Here is a 20,897-nt window from a genome sequence, read left to right on the forward strand (position 1 = left end):
TTTGGGTTTTTTGTCCAAAAAAATCTGCAGTCTATTCATGATACTGCAAGGCGATATAATCAGTAAATGTCCAATAAGTCATTTTAGTACCATAAAACTGTTGAGTCAGTGAACATTTACTCAGGAAGCCTTGATACACATTTCCCTTTCTTCTTTAAATCAGGTATTAAATCCAGTTGTCATAATAAAATGGCTCAAACAGGAAGAAAATTTTTATGTGTGATCTGTAGATGCACCTCGGGTACTTTTATCTTAATATTGGCATTTAGCTTCCAGTTTATCCTCAATTCAAACTACAAAATGTAAAAACAAAACCAAACACACCCCTCCCCACCCTCAGAAATAGCTGGGAGCTGGGATTCTGGAGTTTCACACTTAAGAGCCTTCAGCATCTAGGTCTTTAGAAGAAAAAAGAAAAAAATGGCAGAAGTACAAAATCCCATCCTAGAACATGGCTGTATTTAGTAAGGGAGAAGTACATATTTTGTATTTGCTGTCAGTGATCACTAAATGCTAAAGTTTCATTTCTCAATGGAAGTAATACATGTATACCGAAAAATTGGTAGTTAAAGGAATCTGTTGCTACAGGATTCACTTAGCTGCTCATCTGCAGTAAACACGTAGATGGAACTCTGTGCTTCTCTGGGGTTCCACTGACTGAAATCTGATCACAGCACGTTACTTAACGTGGGGGTTTAAATTAGTATAAATCTTTCTTTTTGCAGTAGGACACCTGAAATCTGGTTAAATAAAAACTTTCTAGAACATTTCCTTGTAAAAGGAAAATAGTAATTTATTTAAAGACTTAATAAATTAATATAAATAAGTTAATCCCATGGAAGTTTTCTCTAGATTTAGCAGAAGTCAGCATGCTTTGACAGAAGATACAACTATACTATAGCAGATTTTTAATTTAGTCTTAGGTATAAGCTTACTACCTAAACTAAAACAAGCCGTGGTGGGGGAGAGGGGGAAGGAGGTGTCAGTTCTGTATTTTTTCATTCAACGTTAAATTTTTCATGAGTGGTATTTTAAGCCTGTAAGAGCTTAGTCATCTGTACGATACACGATTTGTGTATTAATCCTATGTTCACTGTTCCTCTTGGAACCCAAATCACGGTACTGTGCAACTGTCCTTCCTGAAGGCAATTCCTGTTCTGTATTCTTGTATTCTACAGGTTCTTTTAGAACACCATGGTGCTCTCCTTCCCCTCCTCCAAAAGAAACCCACTAAGGATAAAATCAATCAATCAGCTTTTTCCTCCTAGTAGAGCTGGTGAATTATTTAGCCAATACATTACTTGCTGAAAATATACCTCAAGGCTGAAACTTTTAAAATCCGAATCCGAACTGAATTTAACACAAATAGTTTTGACTGGGTATCACTTTACAGGAAGATTACTAAGCCTAGTGAAGGTAAACAACCATACCCTTTTATGTCCTTTCTGTTACCCCAGCAGCTCAAAGATAGATTTAAGACTTTTAAATCTTAACTTTAATATGTAGGAAATGATAGGTTCAATTCCTACTCAGCCATGAGTGGGAAAGCACTAACCATCATGTTCTCAGTCTTCTGAGTTATTTTACTTTCACCGGAATATTTTAAATGGTCATTCTGGCAGAGAGTAACATTAGATTATGCCTAAATACTTCCACTTCCGAGGTTAGTGCATAAAACCACATTTAAGATGGTTTGTCTCTAACTGCCCATCATTTTCCCTCATTTATTTTGTCAAAGCAATTTTTTCCAGATTAAGTGCTTGATCTGACCTGAAATATTATATATATTATTCTTTGTCCCTGAAGTGAAACAACCATTAACTTGCAAATTCCTAGCTTGTTCTTTAAAAGTCAAAACTATTGGTAATGCAATAATGCACAAAGATCCTGATTTCTGTATTTAAGCATTCCATCTACCACTTGCCTTTTTGTAAGCAGGTTCTTAAGTTTTATGTCTGAAATTTTAGCACAAAACAGAAACCTCATTAACACAAACACAGCTATCCTACAGCAAGAGTCCCAGGAAACTTAATCCCCGTTGTGCAGGCTGCAGCACACGCAGAGTGACACCAGGATTCCTCCCTCCCCAGGAATAACAGGGTCCTCTATCGAAACGCATCCCTCTTCCAGAAGGGAGAGCGGGTGACAAATACAGAGGCTACTCTGCTAGTTTGGAAGGCAGAGAGAGGCAAAAACAAGGCTAAATAAATAAGAAAAAGTTTTACAGATCATGTGGTAATACTAGTTCATACCAATGTTGGTACCGTTCAAAATAGGAAAATTGTCATGGTATCAGTTACATTACTGATCTCAGTACATTTATGTTTTTAAGGCAGAAATGAAAGGTGATGTTCAGACAAACAGGCATGGATTTTTACAAAGCATCCAATTTTTGTCCAAGAGCAGAATTTTCTACTTACTGGACTTCTGTTAATTTTGTATTACATTACAGATGGCCTCTCTTCAGGTTGAACTATACTCTCAGAGAACACTTTTGACAGGCTATCCATTCTCCTGAGTAAATCTGAAAATATTGTCTGACACCCACATAGGAACTGGTATCACAGCAAATTTCTCAGATTATATTGCATGGATTTGAGCATTTTACTACTATGAGATACAAAATGTACATTGCACATTTAGGCTTCTAAGCTGACCTGTTTTGTCCTCAAAGTAAATGCTATGTTACATGTATTTGTAAATGCTATGTTACATCTCCTTGTATCAGTGTGCTAGGAATTGACCACAAGACCAAAGAAAGACTAGCCAGAGAATTCCTATTAACATCAATCGCTATTTCTGAACCGAGTTCATCTTAATTAGTATAAAAATCTACTAGAACAAAAATTATTTCTTCTTTGAATAACTGAGCATTTAAACTGATATAAAAACCCATTTTCACAGGATCCTGATGACACACACAGAGGTTTTGCTTGCTTAAGCTTTGAAATAGCACTAAGAGCAATGTCCGTCTGGGGGCAGGCAGTTCTTTTAGTCTAGCAGGCTCAATACGAAACGGCTTCAGTCCAAAGGCTGTCTAACAATACTAGGATGACATGCCTAAGTTACTGTACATGAACTATTATCTCGCAGACTCCCACTGAAAGTTGATTTAAATTAACTCACTAAGGGCACAATGAGAAGACCTCAGTTTAGTTAGTATAGCACATAAAGAAGCGAGACATTACTTTTGCAGTGCTTGTGAGAAAGCACTGGAAGAGTTCACAGATAAATTTATTCTGAATGATATACTTTATTATTACATTGATGTGTGACAAAATGATTGATCATCTAATCCAATTAAAACTTTTCTATATTTTTTAATTAGATGACAGAAAAGCTAAAATATAAAGTTAAACTGAAAAAAGTTTTGAACCTACTGAGGCATAATTTTACTATTTAAATACATCAATCAAGTAAACCTTACGTATTTCAGGAGAAGCTAATTATTTTCTTTTAGAAATAAAATGATGAAGCATTAATGAGACTTCTCCAAAAACGCTTTACAGCATCTAACACACTGCTCGTAAACAGTTTCAAAGTCCTTTTCATTCCCCTAGAAAAGAACAGAGGAAAAAAACGTAAGAATAGCAATACTGGCTCAAACAAAAAATTTTTGCAAACTAGTTTCCCGCTGTCAGTAATGGCAAATAACCGACATTAGGGAAGAATAAGAACAGTACAAATACTTGGTGATAGTTTTTGCATATTTCTCCCTAATTTGAACTACCTGCAGCTCAGGAATTTCCACAGCCAAACACTGTGACTTTGTACTCAACAGTCCTGGATGAACTTCCCTTCACATATTTCTTCCATTCACTTTTTGAGCCCTTATAAGCCTTTTCTTTTTTTCTTACATTCACAGTAACTCGTCATGTTGAGTTTCACAGTTTAATGAAGCACTGTGTGGGGAAAAAAAACAAACAAAAAGCCACCACCTCTTTTTGTTTTGAACCTGCTTCCCACTAATGCCATTTGATATTCTCTACTTCTTGGGTAATGAATAGCAATTCCTTATTCACCTTTTCCCATGATATCAACATTTTACAGAACTCTACTGTGTCTTCATCCACTTTTCTTTCCTAAACTGAAGAATCTTAATCTAATTGGTTGCTCTTGTCTGGTATTATTCAACTTCTTTGACCATCTCTGTTGTCCTGTTTTCAGCTGGGATAGAGTTAATTTTCTTCCTAGTAGCTGGTATAGTTAAACCATGACATCTGTCCATGTCTTTGTTCCATCTTTCCTGATTACATCCTCTTTGCAAGGAGGCTGACCAACCAGAGCTTAACCCAATATTGAAAATATAGGTGCATTGCATTATTTAAATTTAAATAATTGTTATAAGCATAAAGACGTTTTCCTTTCCTATCCCAATAATTTATATTGTTTTGTTAAGTCATTTAAAAAAATGTTTACACTTGGCTTCGTATAACATCAGACTGTGTCACATGTCAACTGTGGGATCTGGAAAGATTATATACTGTACATACACAATTTTTAATCAAGCCACCCAAAGAATTTCTTACACATACATAGTATGGATCTTCAATGATAAGTTGTTTCTGTGGATCATAAGTTCCAAGTAGTTCAATTTTGGCCTTGCAGTCTTTAACTTGGTTGCTTTTCCTTTTCAGATCTCTGTAAAAGAGAAAATAAAATTTTCCCATTAATTTTTCTTCAGAACTTTCTTGGCATCAGCATGAGATGCTCATGACCGTTTCTAGAGAACACAGGAAAATAATACGCATCTGGACTCAGTCAATTCTGTGGACTCTCTATGCTGCTGCTTGTTTTCATTTGTTTCTTGTTGTGTGGGGTTTTTTTTAATTGAGTATGGAGGACATATACATAAACTTAATTCAGAGCATTAACAAGCAGTCAGGCACTTGACCTAAGGCTTAACAGAACTTTGTAAGAGTGAGTTCATCAACTTCTTCCTCAAATCAATCATTAGTACTTTCAATATCCACCTTTAGCTTGTATTGAACAAAAATAATTAAAATTATCTAGATATTTTTCCAGAAGTATGAGTAAGCTTCTCCCATCTCTTCAAAACCAGTGTTTTAAACTGGTGTGCTGCAAGTTCTCTCAATACTGCCTCTAACTCATGTGAAGTCCTGCTACATTCAGTTAACAGAAAATGGTAAACAGGTGAGCAAGACCTGTCTTCCCTTTGCCATACTGTAACATTTCATCAGTTGTCACATCCTCTTTCTTCTACATTGCCTCTCACTGATAAAACATACTGGTTTTGAGATGGTATTTTCCCCATCTTCTTACAAATGACTGTCCATTATCCCAAATGCAGTTAAAATGTACCTCTCATCACCTTCAGATTAAAAGCAGCTCAGTACTACAATTTTCACAATGATGAACAGCCAGAACATATTAAATTATTTTAGTATTATACATCTCCATACCAAATCATCATTTTACTTACCCAGCATTAAAAAAAAGGCAAAAAAACCTGTAAATACTTACAGTCATAAGCATAATCAGTTTTAAGAAATTATATTCTAATTATTAATTAATTCTGATTAAGAAATTAATTTCAGACCATTTAGAAAGACAAAATAGCAGTGAGACCACAATACTGTTTTTCCTTGAAGAAAAATCAGGACTCCTCTATCAACCCAGAAGTTATTACTTGAATTTACAGATTTTCAATAAATTCTCTAGCCTTTTATTATTAAAAAAATGTCTAATCATTTCCTTCAAGGCTTTTAGCATACCACTTAATGAACAGGAGAGGGCCAGGTGGCTCTGGTACTAAGGAAAAGGGATGTCCCAAATCTTCCTTTTCTGATATGACAGGCACTCCATCAACACGTGGAATCAGCTTGCCCTCCTAGTGCTACGAATAGGCATTCCCAGGGAAAATGGTTGAATTGGGTGCAAGTTTGAGGTGAAACTTAAGTGTAGCAGTAGCAATATCCCTATTATAGTTGTGACGTTTCTTCTGCCCTACAGCTCATATCATATAAATTGTTAATACAGCAGTAAGTTTTCATTTAAGAATTAAAGTGAAAATAGAAGTAAGCCTAGTCACATCTTTGCCTGACCCACTGCAATCAAGCCAAGTGTTATATACCCTTCATTCATGGAGGCTGTGTAAGAGAGGTCATTCAAAACATTCTAGAAAATTCAACAAAATGATACTCCTTTCAGGTAAGTGGTGCTGCTTCTAAAAGTCTTTACGTGCTACTAATAGGGTTTTATTTGGGTTTTGTTTTGTTGTTGGTTGTGGTGTTTTGGAGTTTGGTTTGTTTTTTTTTTTTTTAAACTAACTTTACAAGTAATAGTCCTTACAAGCACTTTGACACTTGTAGTTTATTAGAGCTCAGCCCTTTAACCCCAATCATCAATATGTATGTAATTAAGCAGAAATTTTGCTAATTATATCCAAATTTTCATACTAGGCAGCTACTTCACCAAATCTTTCTTAGGTATAAATTGTCTCAAAGATGCACTTAATTAGAACATGGCTAACAGTAACAAACAAGATTTCCCCTGGCTAACAACCTTACTTATTTCAGAGCTCACTCTATTTCTATTTTTAAAAAAAAAAAGAAAAAGCAGAAAAAAAACCCACACCATATTTAATCCCTTCCAAGTTTCCACAGTGTCTTTTAGATCCTATGCAATTAGAAAAACAGATTCCTTTGATCAAAAGACAGTACGTCCTCATTCTTAACTATACAGGCATAAGCTGCACATCTATAGCACAAAGTATACTAAATTTCCATGTCCTTAATCCCCAAGTGGCATGTATCACACAAATAAACCATTGAATTCTAGCTCATTAAACATATTGGAAGTAAAGAATCCATCTATTAGGATATCATTCACACACACACGTACAAAAAAAAACCCCAAAACCTAAAACAAGCTAAGCAGTAAAACGTGACATCTGTCTTCAAAGTGACTTATGAGACATCACTACAAGTAATCCATATGAATTTGTTCCATTTCTTCATACATTACCTTAGATTGCTCTCATCCATACATAGTATATAATCAAAGGTCTGGAAATCATCTTTAGTAACCTAGAATTAAAAATATGTGCTTTAGCCTACAAACTGTGTTTGATTTATAAAAGGGGAAAAAAAGTATTTTCAAATTTTATAGTTCTGATTTATTAAAAGAGACACAGGTGGGAAGAACAAAACTGTGAACCTTCATCAGCTTTTAAAATAATTAAAGGCATTTTAAATATACTCTGCCATGATTATTTATCCATTTCTGCAAGTTTTCCACAAAAATCCCAAGTTAGCTATTTTACCATATTTAAAAAAAAAAAAAAATCTCATGCATCAACTTAGAAACATCATTACAAGTGACCTTTCTAATGCTTTCCAATCACTAAAACTAAAGCAGGTTTCAGTCGTAGAAACCATGCAATAAAAACGTAGACAAATTACTTTCCTGATAGGAAAACAAAAATGTAGGTAACCTGGAATCAGTTTCAATACTTCCAATCTAGAAATTTGTCACTACACAGAAAAAGATACCAAGTGAAATTCAAAGCTGAAGTACGATGGTATGAGTTACAATCTCTTAAAAACAAATGCATTCACAGTATTTTAGGCCAAAATTCAAAGAATTTATGATATGATGTGAAAAAAATCTGGGATCTATTGTACATCTTCCTACCATCATACCGCCTGCTCTTTTTCTTTCCTGTAGCTTACTGACTCCTAAACATGAATATTAACTAAATTCAGAGATCCGAGTTCAGAGTCAGGTAGGCAAACATTGCAGATAAACCACTAACTTAAGAACTAATGTTATCTGTATTGGAATAAGGACGGCTGTAGATTCTTACCGTTATAATTGTATGTTAGTTTACATTTAAGTGCTAGCTTAGGGTAAAATCTTTCCAGACCCCACAATGCACAGTGTGCTAGTATATCTGAACCAAGTGGCCATAATGAGGATGAATAAATGGAATAAAATCTGTAGTGAGTTCACATTAAGACTGCATTTCACGCATAGTCCTATGTGTAGTATCACAACCAAGAAACTTAGAAAGTTTGTTCAGTACAGGTTTTTCTGGCAGGAGTCTCTGGGAAGGATGGGCTGAAGAAGTGAGTAAGCAAGTAAACAGACAAAAAGGCAAAATGCATTATCCTAGAAGTCAGAGTTGTAACTTGTAAAAATTATTTACATATTCAAAAAAAGTTTCAGATGGCAAAAAAACCACTTTTTTTGTGTAAACGGCAAATAGATACTGATTAAGCTCCCATAACAGGGAGTAAGAAAAGACCTATAGAAATTATCACCAGACTAAAGCCATAAATGAAACATTCCACACAAGGAGAATTGGAGGGGTGAAGTGTGGGGGGGGAGCATTCGAAAAGAAAGGGTTAATGGCAAAAACTAATGCAGACTTGTTTATTTTCACTGTAAAAATATTTTTTATATTCAGGCAGTGCCTTTGACCTATGAAAATATTTTTGCAGTGGAAATAGCTCTGTTTTCCTGGCAACTCTAAGCAGTACCTCTACAAGCTGCTTCTGGTTGCTCTACACAGCTAAACACTGGCCCCCGTGAAAATACATGGGCATAGATTTCTCTGTAGTACAGACATATGTAAAAGTAAAATACAAAACAGTGAAAAGGAAAAACACACCTGCCACACTTCCCACACTCTCGGTGTACTTGACAACTTAACAGTTATTATCCTATGAACCAGCACTAAGACAGACGCAAATGCGGCCCTAAAAGCAAGATTACTGGTTGGCTTGGGCTCTTAAGCCCTACAGTAATATCAGATACAAAAAGCTTAACTGAGCAAACTCCAGTGAACTGAAGATTCAGTTTCAGTTTCAAAAATATGAAAACTAGTATTTTGGGGGAAGAAATTGAGGACATGAAAATTTATGTACATTTTGAGAAGAGTAGTGGAGATCTCAAGTAGTCAACATTGGATGGAACTACACAGACAACAATAACTTTACATTAAAAAAGAAATGCAATAACCATTATTAAAGACCATCAATGGAGAAACACATCATCATTCCAATTTATTTGTTAAACATTTCCCTTTGTTTACAGAAGGGAAATCTCCTTTTCTCTGTCTAAAAACCAAAGAGATGCAGTAGTCCTCAAATTTATCCAGTTGTGAAACAGCGTTTAATACAACCTTCCTCTAATCTCAATTTCATATTTAAGGCAAATGCACAGTATGAGTCATACAGAATTCAATTTTTGCCTAAGCATGAATAAAAGTGAAACTGATTAATACCCGTTTTGTGCATGAAGACTAAGACCTTAGAGAATTTCAATGGGTGCATAAACATACAGCAACCTACCACCAACTAAAATGTTAATAAACTTTATTTTATAGATAAATGTATACATTTATTTTTATACTTCACTTTTCGCTTAAAAGTCACTTAAACGATCACTGTACGTGAGGGTAGGATGTAACCAATTTAAGATTCTCTCTTGCATAAATCGTTCTTGTAGCATTTATGTCAGTTTTGAATAAAAAAAGATACAATCCATGATTATCATAATTATGCACAAAATTACATGAAAGAAAGTGCCTTTCACTGGGTGGGTAACAGTTTTCCACAGGAGTGAAGGGGATAATTGCATGAGGTAGTCATCTTATGACAGTATTTCAAAGACAACAGAAGACAAATCCCTCCTATTTCTGCAGCTTCTATATTAAATCTTTCTTAATCTGTTCTGAAACAAGTTATACACAAAATTCTATCCTTGAGTTTGTCTCTAATAGCGAAGCAAATACACTTCCACTTGTACTAACCTGACCACTGTGAAGTGTCCTATTCTACACTGTTGAGTCCCTCTCTTTCCAGAAGCACTATGAGACCGTATCAGGTCCACACAGTTCAGAGAGTCAGCAGAGACCATTTGAGAGAAGTTTGAAAACACCAGTGCAAAATAAACAGTTACCTGTAGTTCAGGGATTTGAGAATTTTCTTTATAAAAGAAACTGCTTGTACTGGGATGTTTCAGAAAAATTTTCATCCTGTTAGTCTTTCATTTTATTGTCTCATTCTTGTTAATTTCCTCTCCCTGTATACGTAACATTTTAGGCTCTTCTGCTTTAAAAAAATCTCTTCATTTGCCAGAATGTATAAGCAAACGTCTTCATTAAAGTGTTTTCATTCCCTCTTTGCCAAAGGAGGATATACAGATTTGTTTCAAGGCAGAGGATCAACTGGTTTTGGATGCTTTGCTTTAGTTTAACTGCTCATAAACCACTCTAGTAATACCCAAGAACGATTGTCAAGTTTCCAAGGCTTATCTTTTAAGAATACAAACATGTTACACTACTGTGACTGAAACACTGACTGATTAGTTTGAGTACCATTTAGCTTGTATAATGATAAATAATGCTGTTTGTAAGCACTGATAAATAGTATATCCAGAATGTGTAACAGGAAAAGATCACAACAGATTTTTTTCTAGCAATTATTCTAAGAGTAAAACGTTGAATATCTGAAATGACGTTGTGCTCAATCCTGTTTGTCTTATTATGTAACAGAGATTAGCATCAGGAAAGGTCAGCAGAGGGCAACTGACTAATTGAGGGAATTTATTTTAAAAAGTTAAAAAACTAAACTTGTAGTCTTTGAAAGTGAAGAAAGTAAGTATGACCTCAGTAAGGTCTAGTAAAATTCTGAAGGGAACAGAAATGGAAGATAACAACAAGACTACTTGATCTTTATGTCAGTACAAGAACTAGCGACGTAAACTCAAGCTAAGTAAAGGTCAAGACCTAAAGGAATATCTTATATCCAGAGAATAGTTAACTGAAGTAAGTTATGTGCATTTATTTGAGTGTCTGAATGATTTAAATAGATGCAGACACATTTATTTCTGATCTCTCTGGAATGCAGCATGGAAATACACATTCTTTTGTTAATGAAAACTGAGATGAGCTTTGGTAAAACTCATATTCTCATATTCAAATCCTCATAGAGGATTTCACTAAGTGACAAACCTGTCTTTGACTTAAGAATGCTTCAAGGGTACATTTTCCTCTGAAGTTACCACCAACCATGCTACTAATCTTGGGTTTTTGCATTCTAAGTTTTTTAAAAGATCTTCATGCAAGAGCAGAAGCTTTTTGTGATGGGCGAGAACAGGTATTCTACTTCTTTTTGGACCTGCTAAATAAAAATACAATTCCTTGCTGAAAGAAGCATCACAGATTACTAGAATAAGTCCATTTTTAAAAAGTATTAAAAAAAAGTTTCAGAAAAATGCCCAAGATACTAAACATTTGAAGGCAGGATTTTTCTGTAATGCAGAAACTGCTCCAATGCTTCCTAGTTATACTTCCAATGAAGCTTAATAACAAGAAACTCGCTAACCTCAATTAGAAGAGTCAGGCCACTTTGGAGTCCTTTGAAAAACTGCACATAGTATTTATTACTTGATGCTCAACCATGCATTGGTCAAATGACTTCTGTGATTGTAATGGTTAGGGCTAAACAAAGCATGGGTATGAATAAGAAAGAAAATATACTCTCTTCTACCTGCCGTGCTTTATGTGCTGTCTCAATGCCATGATTTCTTAGACAGCTTAAAGCCCTTGCATCTGGGGAGCGCCCCACGTTCCAGTCTGAAACAGCAGCACTGTCTGTCATCCACTGCAACAACAAAACAAATACATACACATATTTAAAGAAAATTAAAGTACAGTACCTGCCTGGCAATATGATTCATGGTAATGCCATGCTTCTTCATGCAAGTCTGTCCTCGATAGTCAGGAGGGCTTCCTATTTCATAGGTAGATGTCGCTGCACTGTCTATCCTCCACTACAGAAAAACAAATTTTTATTTTTATGTTTCCTTTCTCACTGCTTATTATTTCTACTAACTGGCTACGAGACAGTTATTTCTTAGGCAGGAACAGAAATAAATAGCTTACCTTATTTTCAACTTTTTCATCAGTTACAAGTTTTCTAAAAACTGCTTCAGCTATTGGAGAGCGACAAATGTTTCCTATAGAAACAGGAGATTAAAGTGAAATTTCAGATGATTAAAAAAAAAAAATCAGTAACTGCGTGGATTTGTCAGCACAGATAAGATTAAAGATTTTTATTTACTTACGTAGAATGTGGTTTACTTATGTTGTTATAACTCAAGAGATTCTGCAAGGGTGGAAACCCAGAGTCCTGCACCTGGGCTGGGGCAATCTCCAGTATTAATACAGACTGGGGGATAAGTGGATTAAGAGCAGCCCTGAGGAGAAGGACTTGGGGATACTGGTGGGTGAAAAAATTGGATATGAGCCAGCAATGTGCACTTGCAGCCCAGAAAACCAATCGTATCCTGGGCTGCATCAAAAGAAGCGTGGCCAGCAGGCTGAGGGAGGTGATTCTGCCCCTCTACTCTGCTCTGGTGAGACCCCACCTGGAGTACTGTGTCCAGCTCTGGAGCCCTCAGCACAGGAAAGACAGGGACCTGTTGGAGCAGGTCCAGAAGAGGGCCACGAAAATGATCAGAGGGATGGAACGGAGTGAAAACTTGGGTTGTGCAGCCTGGAAAAGAGAAGGACTGGGGAGATCTTATTGCAGCCTCTCAACATATAAAGGGGGCTATAGTGACAGGATAAGGGGCAATGGTTTTAAACTGAAAGAGGGTAGATTTATATTGGACATAAGGAAGAAAATTTTTTTTACAATGAGGGTGGTGAGGCACTGGAACAGATTGCCCAGAGAAGTTAGGGATGCTCCATCATTGGAAGTGTTCAAGGTCAGGCTGGATGGGGCTTTGAGCAACCTGATCTAGTTGAAGATGTCCCTGCCCACGGAAGAGGGGTTGGACTGGATGATCTTTGAAGGTCCCTCCCCACCCAAACCATTCTATGATTCTATACTATCCATCAGTCTCTTGAAATGCGTATTATTACATGAAAAGATATAACTTATTAAAAAACATAGAACGAGTATTGTGTAAGAACATTCCTCTTTTCTTCTCCTCCACAAAGAATCCATGATCACAGAAGACCAGGCAAAATTATGGAATTTAAATGGCAGATAGCATTTTTATCTTCAAATCTTCCTACACATTGGCAAATTTCAACTAATTCTTTACTGGCGAATCATGAATATTTCCCTGAAATATTTACATTACTACCTACCTGCTAACAAAAAACTTTTGGACAATTCCAAAACACAGCCACCACCACTGTGAAACCAATGTAGTGAAATGGCTGAACAACCTGTAGTACAAATGCTCCTTACCACTGAAGTGAAGTCACTGCAGGTCAAACCGAACCCTCGTCAAAAGCAGCTTCCAGATACCAATTCCAAAACCCCCAAAAAGAAATCAATTACACAAGCTCTAAAAACACCTCAGGAAAATAAATTTTCCATTTTTTGGCCCAAAATATGGAGGATTAGGAACAAAACATAACTGATGGCAAAGCTGAAGTGCTGTCAATCAGCCAACAAACAGTTAAGGTACTTAATTATATAAATATGTAATCAGACTTCACTTCCAATGGCCTCCAATTGCACTAGCCACTTGATCTGAGCTTTTTTTCAATAAGAACCTATTTCAACAATGAAATAGTGCCCTGTTAAAAACTAGAAATAATGGATCTACAGCATTTTTGCTCCACTGCTGAAGCTGTAATTAAGTTAACCATCTAAGGTAGACCTCTCAAACACGCATGCAAAAATACATACTCTTTGAAAAAGAATGAAATGTCTCAACAATAAAAAGTCTATTCAACTATTACTTGAACTCTTTCTACCTTTTCATCCTTCAGAAATTCTGAGCAACTAGATGGATATTCATAATATTTGGTATGTCACCCAGATGCACAATAAATCATACAAACAATTCTTCACTTTCCATCAAAGAGAATGTATGACTTTGCTAATCTCTGACTTTTGAGCAGGTAAGTATAAAATATCACAAATGGCAACACTCATTTCTAGACCTTTAAATAAATCATTCTTCTACTACTGGTTAAATTCTTTCCAAATCTCAAACAGTAAAAAAATGAAATGCCCATGAACAAAGCTAAATTTCCTCCAGCAGCAAAAAGACATTTTCAGATCAGGCACTTAGCCTCATTTTCGTGCCTGTATTTTCAAACAAAATATCAAGGTAGATACTTCACTGCTAAAGAGAAAGAAGCTGCTATGATCTGGGCATTTAATAACTTGCTGTCAATCATGCCAACTATTAAAGAAAAAAGTGGGAAGTGAACCACTGAAGTAATATAAATTTGTTGTCAAAGATTTAGAGAACATCAAATCACTAAATGGGCAAAAGGAACTGGCTAACCATTGAGAAACTGATCTTGCTGAAACATTAAGTGAACTTTGATGGCAGTAGATCTTCTTCCAGGAGAAAGCACACTATTTCCTTTGTTTGAACGAGTTTATTCCAAGCAGAGAACCTAAATCAGTCTTGGAAGAAAAAAAAAGCAGGAAAAAGTTGAGCTTATTTATAAAGTAAGTGAGAAAACAGGTTAGTACTTATTAATTATAAAAATGTTAAAGAATATGGTAATCAATTAAAAATATAAATCTCACTTCTTTAATTGAGTAAGCGAGTTAAGCATTAAACAATATAATTTTAATAGGAAACAGAGGGAACGTGGTAACATACAACATAAGACAGGAAAAAAACCTGCCCAATCCTTTGCTATTGCAGGCATATACAGCATCACTTCTCTTACAAACACATCAAGCTCTCTTTTAAAAAGCATCATCTATCTTAAAAGGCTATTCCAGATGCTCACTTCCTGTGGCAGCCAGAAACATTCCAATTCCCACTTAATATTTATTCTTGGAAGTCTATGCTCCTTGGTTAGTCTTGGTTAACATCACTCTCGATCTTAAAAACTCTTCTTTCCCTCAACAGATACAGAACCCTTGTCAAGCATAGCTGTGCTAAACTAAACAAACCAAGCTCTTAGTCTCCTGATGAAAATAACTGACCCTTAACTAATCACTCCAGTTAAGCCAACTCTGCACTTGTTCTAATTTGAATTTATTTTTCTTGAATGCTGACAAATAAAACCACAGACTACACTGCAGGAAAAGTTTTTACCGATTTGTTTTATAAAAGGAAAAAAAAAAGTCTGAAATATTTACTGAGCTCTTTTGAAAATAACCTGAGAACTTCTACAATCACATTTGATTCCTTCATGAGTATCAAATTTGCGATCATAATCCCCTACTTCTAATTTGTTCATTCCCTCTCCTTCTTTGTTGTTTCAAACAGGTGACCTTTAAGTCTTCTTTCTAAACTATTAAATTCTGTTTCCACTACACCAGCTGTCAAGGCCATCCACTTCTTCCTGTACAATAGTTTTCCGCTCTATGAATGATCCCGCGCAACTGTACATGAACATTAAGTTTCATTACTACACTCAAAATTTCAGTAATAAGCAATGATTAATACTATTGGTCCTACTAATTCATTAATTAGCTCCCAGAATTTCAAAATGCTACTTTTGAAATAAATCCTTCATGGCTTTTTCTATTTGTTTAACCTTCTGCTTTACCTGGATTGACTTGTTCCAAATTTTCACTCTTCTATAATGTGCTCACTACTTAAAATGAATGCCATAAATACCATCTTTGATGATATCATATCGTATATCATCATGAATGGCACCATGATCACTGACTGATTAAATATATTAACTACCACTTCTAGCAATAACTAGAAACTGCAGTTATATTCTGTTTGAAACAAACACATAACCTAGTTTGTGACTTAAAAATTAATGTCTGCCATGATGACACATTCCAGATATTACTGGAGGTATTAACACTATTACGGAACTGCAATCACCATTCAAATCTGGGCAGACTATGGGCAGAATCCTAGAACTGACTTAACAGAAGCTCTTTTCTCCACATACTCTACAATATTGTTTCCAGCCTAACCAACTCTGTTTACCCATGCTATTCCTTGTGACTTATTATTCATCTAAGCATTAATGTAAAGCCCTATCTTATCTCCCTGACATATGCAAACTTCAATCCTTGTTTTCCAGTCATCATCCCTTTCCCACTATAATTTCTATCAATTTCATATCCAGTTTTACATCCCCCATCTGTCTTTCCAGGTTTTTCAGGTTTTGCACCACCTCTTCTGGTGCTCCTTTCTCCTTTGTTGTATTTCTGACTGATCTGATCGCGCTCTTTTTATGGAGAAGATAACAGTATTAAAGTTCTCTGAATCTCTACCTTCTCCCTTCATTTTTTAAATTCCAAGCTCTTTAAGTTGTAGTGACATTTTCAATCATAGAAAACTAGTACCCAAGGTACCCAGACAGAGCCTGACCATTGAAATAAATCCTACAAACACCTCCAAATATGATGATTCAAGGATAGGAGACTTAAATTTCAATCACAGAATCAGTACTGGAACCATTTGTTGATAACTTTTATGGAGTCATGCTTTCTCACTCATTTTCTAGGGACAAGGACTCCACTGACTATTCTCCAAGCCAATGCTTAATTTTTTGAGTTCTTGCTCCAGTCTCTGCATTAATCTTTGACCCATGCCCATACAGAAATGGAAGCGTTGCTTCTATTGACAGGAAAGACAACTTGAATCCATTTCATGCTCAGGTCCATAGCTCATCTCCAGGTACTGTTGATCTAATCATCTGTTCTCTCAATCATTTTTGTATCTTCATTGTTCCTTATTCAGCTCTCTAACTCTTTGAGACCTTCCCCAAATGCAAACAGATGCTTTTCACTTCTTCCTTTGTTTTTCTGTCTGTTGTTTGTAACAGAAGTTTTATTAGCTTTCATTCTCTCACATTTAAAAACCTGCTTTTAACTCTACTTATCTTTCCATGCATGGTCAGTTCATCTGAGTGACTCTAATACTGCTTCCCAGTATCATTTGCATCATCCATCAGATCCGCTTCATAAGCAAGCATTTAAAACTTACTACTCACTCTACTCCGTTCTCTACTCAAATTCCTGTCTGAACTTCATCACAATTCCTAGTTCTTTCCAATTAAATCTATCTTGTCATACTCAGCATTCAGTTAGCTTTGTGAGGAACCATTCAAGGCTCTGATTTTAGTCCAGATTCCCTGGCCTTTCCATTCACCATCAATTTCATTGAATACTTACACTCTTTATCTGAAACACCTAAGTATATAGCTACCTAAATGACATCATCTAACTTCCATACATCCCCCCACTACCAACACACAGTGGGATTTCTCTCAGAAGTCGAATATTAGCGCATGTGTGTGTATATATCTCTAAGCAGAACTCAATTTTGGCTCAAGATATCTAAATGGGGATGTCTACAAGAGCACTAGGTTTCAAAGTCCCTAGACAGTCAAGGTTTCATCAATGTAATCAATGTCAATAGCAATATGACTTGCCAAGATTCATGGTAGTCAAACCATCAGCTAATTAGCTGAATGTTCACATTTTAAAAATCTTTTCCTGCAGCAAGATTAATTATACTGAGTTATCAACTACTGGAACATTATGCTTTTCTCAGCAACCTAAAGGTTCCCTAGTAAAAATTAAGTTTTCAACACATAAGCATCTACTCAGAACAGACTCTTAACATTTTTAAGCATACATCTTAATCTTATTTTCCAATTCCAAGATCACTTGTACAACCATGCTTTCAACTCTCTAGTACTTCTGCATCATTCTGAAACACAGATTAAATAAAGCATCGTATTCTTACGGCTATCTTACCAATGCTGCACAGAAGAAAGGTATTTTCCTTACATTTATCTAACATTCTCTTCTTTATGCAAAAAATGGCATTATTTCTCTTTGTCAGCTTGCTAAGAATCCTCATTACAGCAGCTGTTTTCCATGACTTCTTCAATGTCTTATCAACCTATTGCTTTCCCATCCAGCAGCTATAAATGGCATTTTGTCCCACAAAACCTTGTATTTGGCTACATCTAAACGCGTATAATGGATTGTGACAACTGAACTAGGAAACTCAAATCTCACTGTAACCTAATTTCCTCATACCTAATAAATTAATTGTCATTTTCAGAATGATTTTATGCAATCTAGATTTCTGATGGCAATACTCAGTGGTTCACAACAAGCATCAATTTTCTGAGGACCCAGGCAAAACCACTTTGCTTACTGTTCACCTGACGTACAACTGTTCCTCCACACATGGAGGAGATCAGTAATCCAGTGCCTGGTCTAAGATGCCCATGCAGCTTGTTATGTTATAGTGGACAAGTCGTCAGAGAGAAAGAGGCTGACTTATGTAACACAGCATCATATTACACTCATTTCTGGAGCTCAACCATTAATTAGACAAGCTACGCAAGTATAAAAAGAGCAAACTGCATTTTGGATCACCTCCAGTTTTAATTATTTCTTTGCCTTAAATGAAAAAAAAAAAATCTTTCCCAGTGCTTTTTTATATACTGTAATTACATATGTTGCTAGGTGCTTCATTTATTTCTCAGTGATGAGGAACCCTTATCATTAACGTAGTTACGCACATTAACTAGATTGCATTTTGTTGTGTAATGAATATCTGCTTATCTTATTACAAACAAAAAACACAGTCAATAGATATTTCAGTAATAGGTTTCTTTCAAAATAACATAGAAAGAAAATGTAATTTTTCATGAAGGCTTCTACTTTCAGGGATCAGCTCTCACTGAATGTGGCAAACTATAGAATTAATGTGCTTCATTAACCAGCACAGAATACTATAGATAAATGCAGTTCTAGAAATCTGCTTAGTAGTCTTTTCAACAATAACAATAGGTATTATTTCTAATAAAATTTAGGAGGAAAAAATTCTATTAAGGCGCAAGTATCACTCTTCAAGACTAACAAAAAAAAATAAGCAAACTTAAAACAGGAAGAAGAAACAAGTTGCCATCAAAACTTAACTGAAAAGAGTATATATTTGACTGGAAAAAAGAAGTGCTTGTCACGTCAATTAGATTTTATCTCACAGGCCACATACCGTTATGTTTATTTTTTTTATAACCCAATAACATAGAAGAGGAAATTTAAAAGGTATTTACAACATTTGTTTAAAAAAATCCATCCCATTAACATCGGTCCTGACTTGTTCACCCTTTCCTCAAGCTTAATATTAATAATTTCACTCCATACCTAAATTATTATATTGTCCTCCACTAATAACAGTTCCTCAGAGACTCAACTGGATTAGGAACTTGTTACAGTGCAAATCACTATCGTGGGTTTACAGACCCATAAATACATAAGATCATTTTGTGAAGATTACTACTGCCTTTAGAACACAGTGTTTGGAGAGAAGGATGCATATTAATTATATGTTTTAATACAAAAATGTTTGTCGAGGCCACTGGCTCCCAAACATACAGCAACTGATAATCCCTTACTAAAGAATGTTTTCCCTAAATTATGATTAGGGTCTGATTTTACTCTAAGGTAAACATCAGAACATATTTCACAAAACTAAACTCTTGTTTTGCTATTCAATTAATCTGCATTTCTCCTACTACAACAGAAAAGCAGATAGGACAAAAAACCATATTAACCAATGGTTTTGTAACAAAACTGGCAAAATGCCATGGGTTCACAGGGATCAGCTCTCAGCACATAGGTAAGATTATAAAGGCTAGGAAGCAGATAATGTTAAAAGCCCTCCTAGATCACAGCAAAGTGCCATCTAGCTTGTTATCCCCGAAAGGGAGCAGAAGCAGATGTTTAGAGAAAGCATGTACGAAATGGGGCACGGCCCTGTAATCCATGTAGTCAGGTTAGCAGTTTGTTGGTTGTGAAGATGCAGATCATCTTGCTTATCAGTAATCAATTGTCTTAAGCTTCAGGAAAGCATCCAAACCCTTTCTGATCCCATTTACGCTTCTCATGACATAAGATTCACAACTTAAACACACAGAGTATCTGGGGTTTTTTTTGGGGGGGGGGAGTTTCCGAGTTCTTCATTTAGGTAGCCCTTCAAAAAAGTCTTATTCTTTTCACTCCTTTACATGATGGCCATAATTTCATAGATCAAAATCATCTCCACCCTCCACCAAGTTCTTTTTCTTACTTGAAGTCCTAACATATTTTCCCTCTTCTTACTGAGACTATTCCATTAACTTCTGTCATTCTTGTCACCGTTTTCTCTCCCTTTTTAATGTCAGATGCTCAGAACTGCAAACCGCGTCCACGAGGTACCACTGCAGACATGCAGCCTCAGGACTTGCTGGCGGGTTCTCCACTCCCTCCTTGCTGTTCTAGAAGCCAAGCACTGAGCAGCCCCTTTCAGAAAGCTATTCCCAACCACCATTCAGTGCTGCTCTGGAGTAGCAGTAGTTCATTCAGAGCTCACGTTGGTTTACGCGTATTTAGGAGCCGCTCTTCCCCACACGTAACCTTCGCGTTTATCAATGCTGCATTTCACGTGTTGTTTCCTACTGATTACTCCGACCTATCACAAAGACAAACGGGAAGGAGATGGGATACTGCTTTCTGCCTCCCTTCCCGGCTACTACTCCGGTCCTCCCCGAGAAGGTAGACACCCGCAGAGCCACCCTCGGGCGAGACACCCACGGCTACCGGGGCGGGCCTACCTGCAACCCGCCGGGCGGGACCGCTCCCCTGGCGGCGGCCCTCGCCTCACCGCGCTCCCTACACCCCCGCCCAGTGCCCCCGACCGAAGACTGGCAGGAGGAGGACGGGAGAAGACCCGCCTCTCCCCTCACCCCGCTCACCCAGGCACACGAAGAGCACCGACTTCACCTCCCCCGCCGCCATCTTCGCTCGGAGCGAGCCAGCCAGCCAGCCAGCCACCCGGGAAGGGGACCTTCCTGGCTGTCGCGCCGCCTGCGCCTCGCTTTACGGCACCGGCCGTTAGAGCCGGCTACATTTTTTGCCTGATTTGAGAAAAAAGGTCGAACTGTGAAACTCTGCTAAGAA

At 36.6% G+C, this 20,897-nt stretch overlaps 1 protein-coding gene across 4 annotated transcripts; it reads right to left on the minus strand.

Moving 5' to 3' along the window:
* Positions 1-3,184: 3,184 nt before the first annotated feature.
* ACP1 (acid phosphatase 1) lies at positions 3,185-20,827 on the minus strand. Of its 4 annotated transcripts, XM_076332861.1 has the most exons (7): positions 20,693-20,823; positions 14,287-14,411; positions 11,915-11,988; positions 11,689-11,802; positions 6,988-7,049; positions 4,536-4,641; positions 3,185-3,556 (listed from the first exon to the last, which is right to left on the minus strand). In XM_076332861.1, exons 2-7 carry the CDS (start codon positions 14,312-14,314, stop codon positions 3,479-3,481), a joined length of 462 nt encoding a protein of 153 aa, XP_076188976.1. In that variant the 5' UTR covers positions 14,315-14,411; positions 20,693-20,823; the 3' UTR covers positions 3,185-3,478. The 4 variants fall into 4 exon arrangements, with proteins under 4 accessions (XP_076188976.1, XP_076188975.1, XP_076188974.1 ...); XM_076332860.1 differs by lacking the exons at positions 11,689-11,802; positions 14,287-14,411 and adding an exon at positions 11,520-11,633 and having other exon boundaries at positions 20,693-20,824; XM_076332859.1 differs by lacking the exon at positions 14,287-14,411 and having other exon boundaries at positions 20,693-20,815.
* Between the last annotated feature and the right edge of the window lie 70 nt (positions 20,828-20,897).

This window comes from Aptenodytes patagonicus, chromosome 3 (assembly GCF_965638725.1).
Source record: "Aptenodytes patagonicus chromosome 3, bAptPat1.pri.cur, whole genome shotgun sequence".
Lineage (NCBI taxonomy): Eukaryota > Metazoa > Chordata > Aves > Sphenisciformes > Spheniscidae > Aptenodytes > Aptenodytes patagonicus.

What these genes read in the sequence shown, in the direction of transcription:
- ACP1 (XM_076332860.1), bottom strand. Translation starts at nt 20,735, where the DNA reads ATGGCGGCGGGGGAGGTGAAGTCGGTGCTCTTCGTGTGCCTGG. An exon ending in CAGCACATAAAGCACGGCAG is followed by an intron (nt 7,050 to 11,519) that starts GTAGAAGAGAGT and finishes TTTTAATTCTAG; the next exon opens with GTTACTAAAGATGATTTCCA. An exon ending in TCATTGAAGATCCATACTAT is followed by an intron (nt 3,557 to 4,535) that starts GTATGTGTAAGA and finishes GTTCTTTTCTAG; the next exon opens with GGGAATGAAAAGGACTTTGA.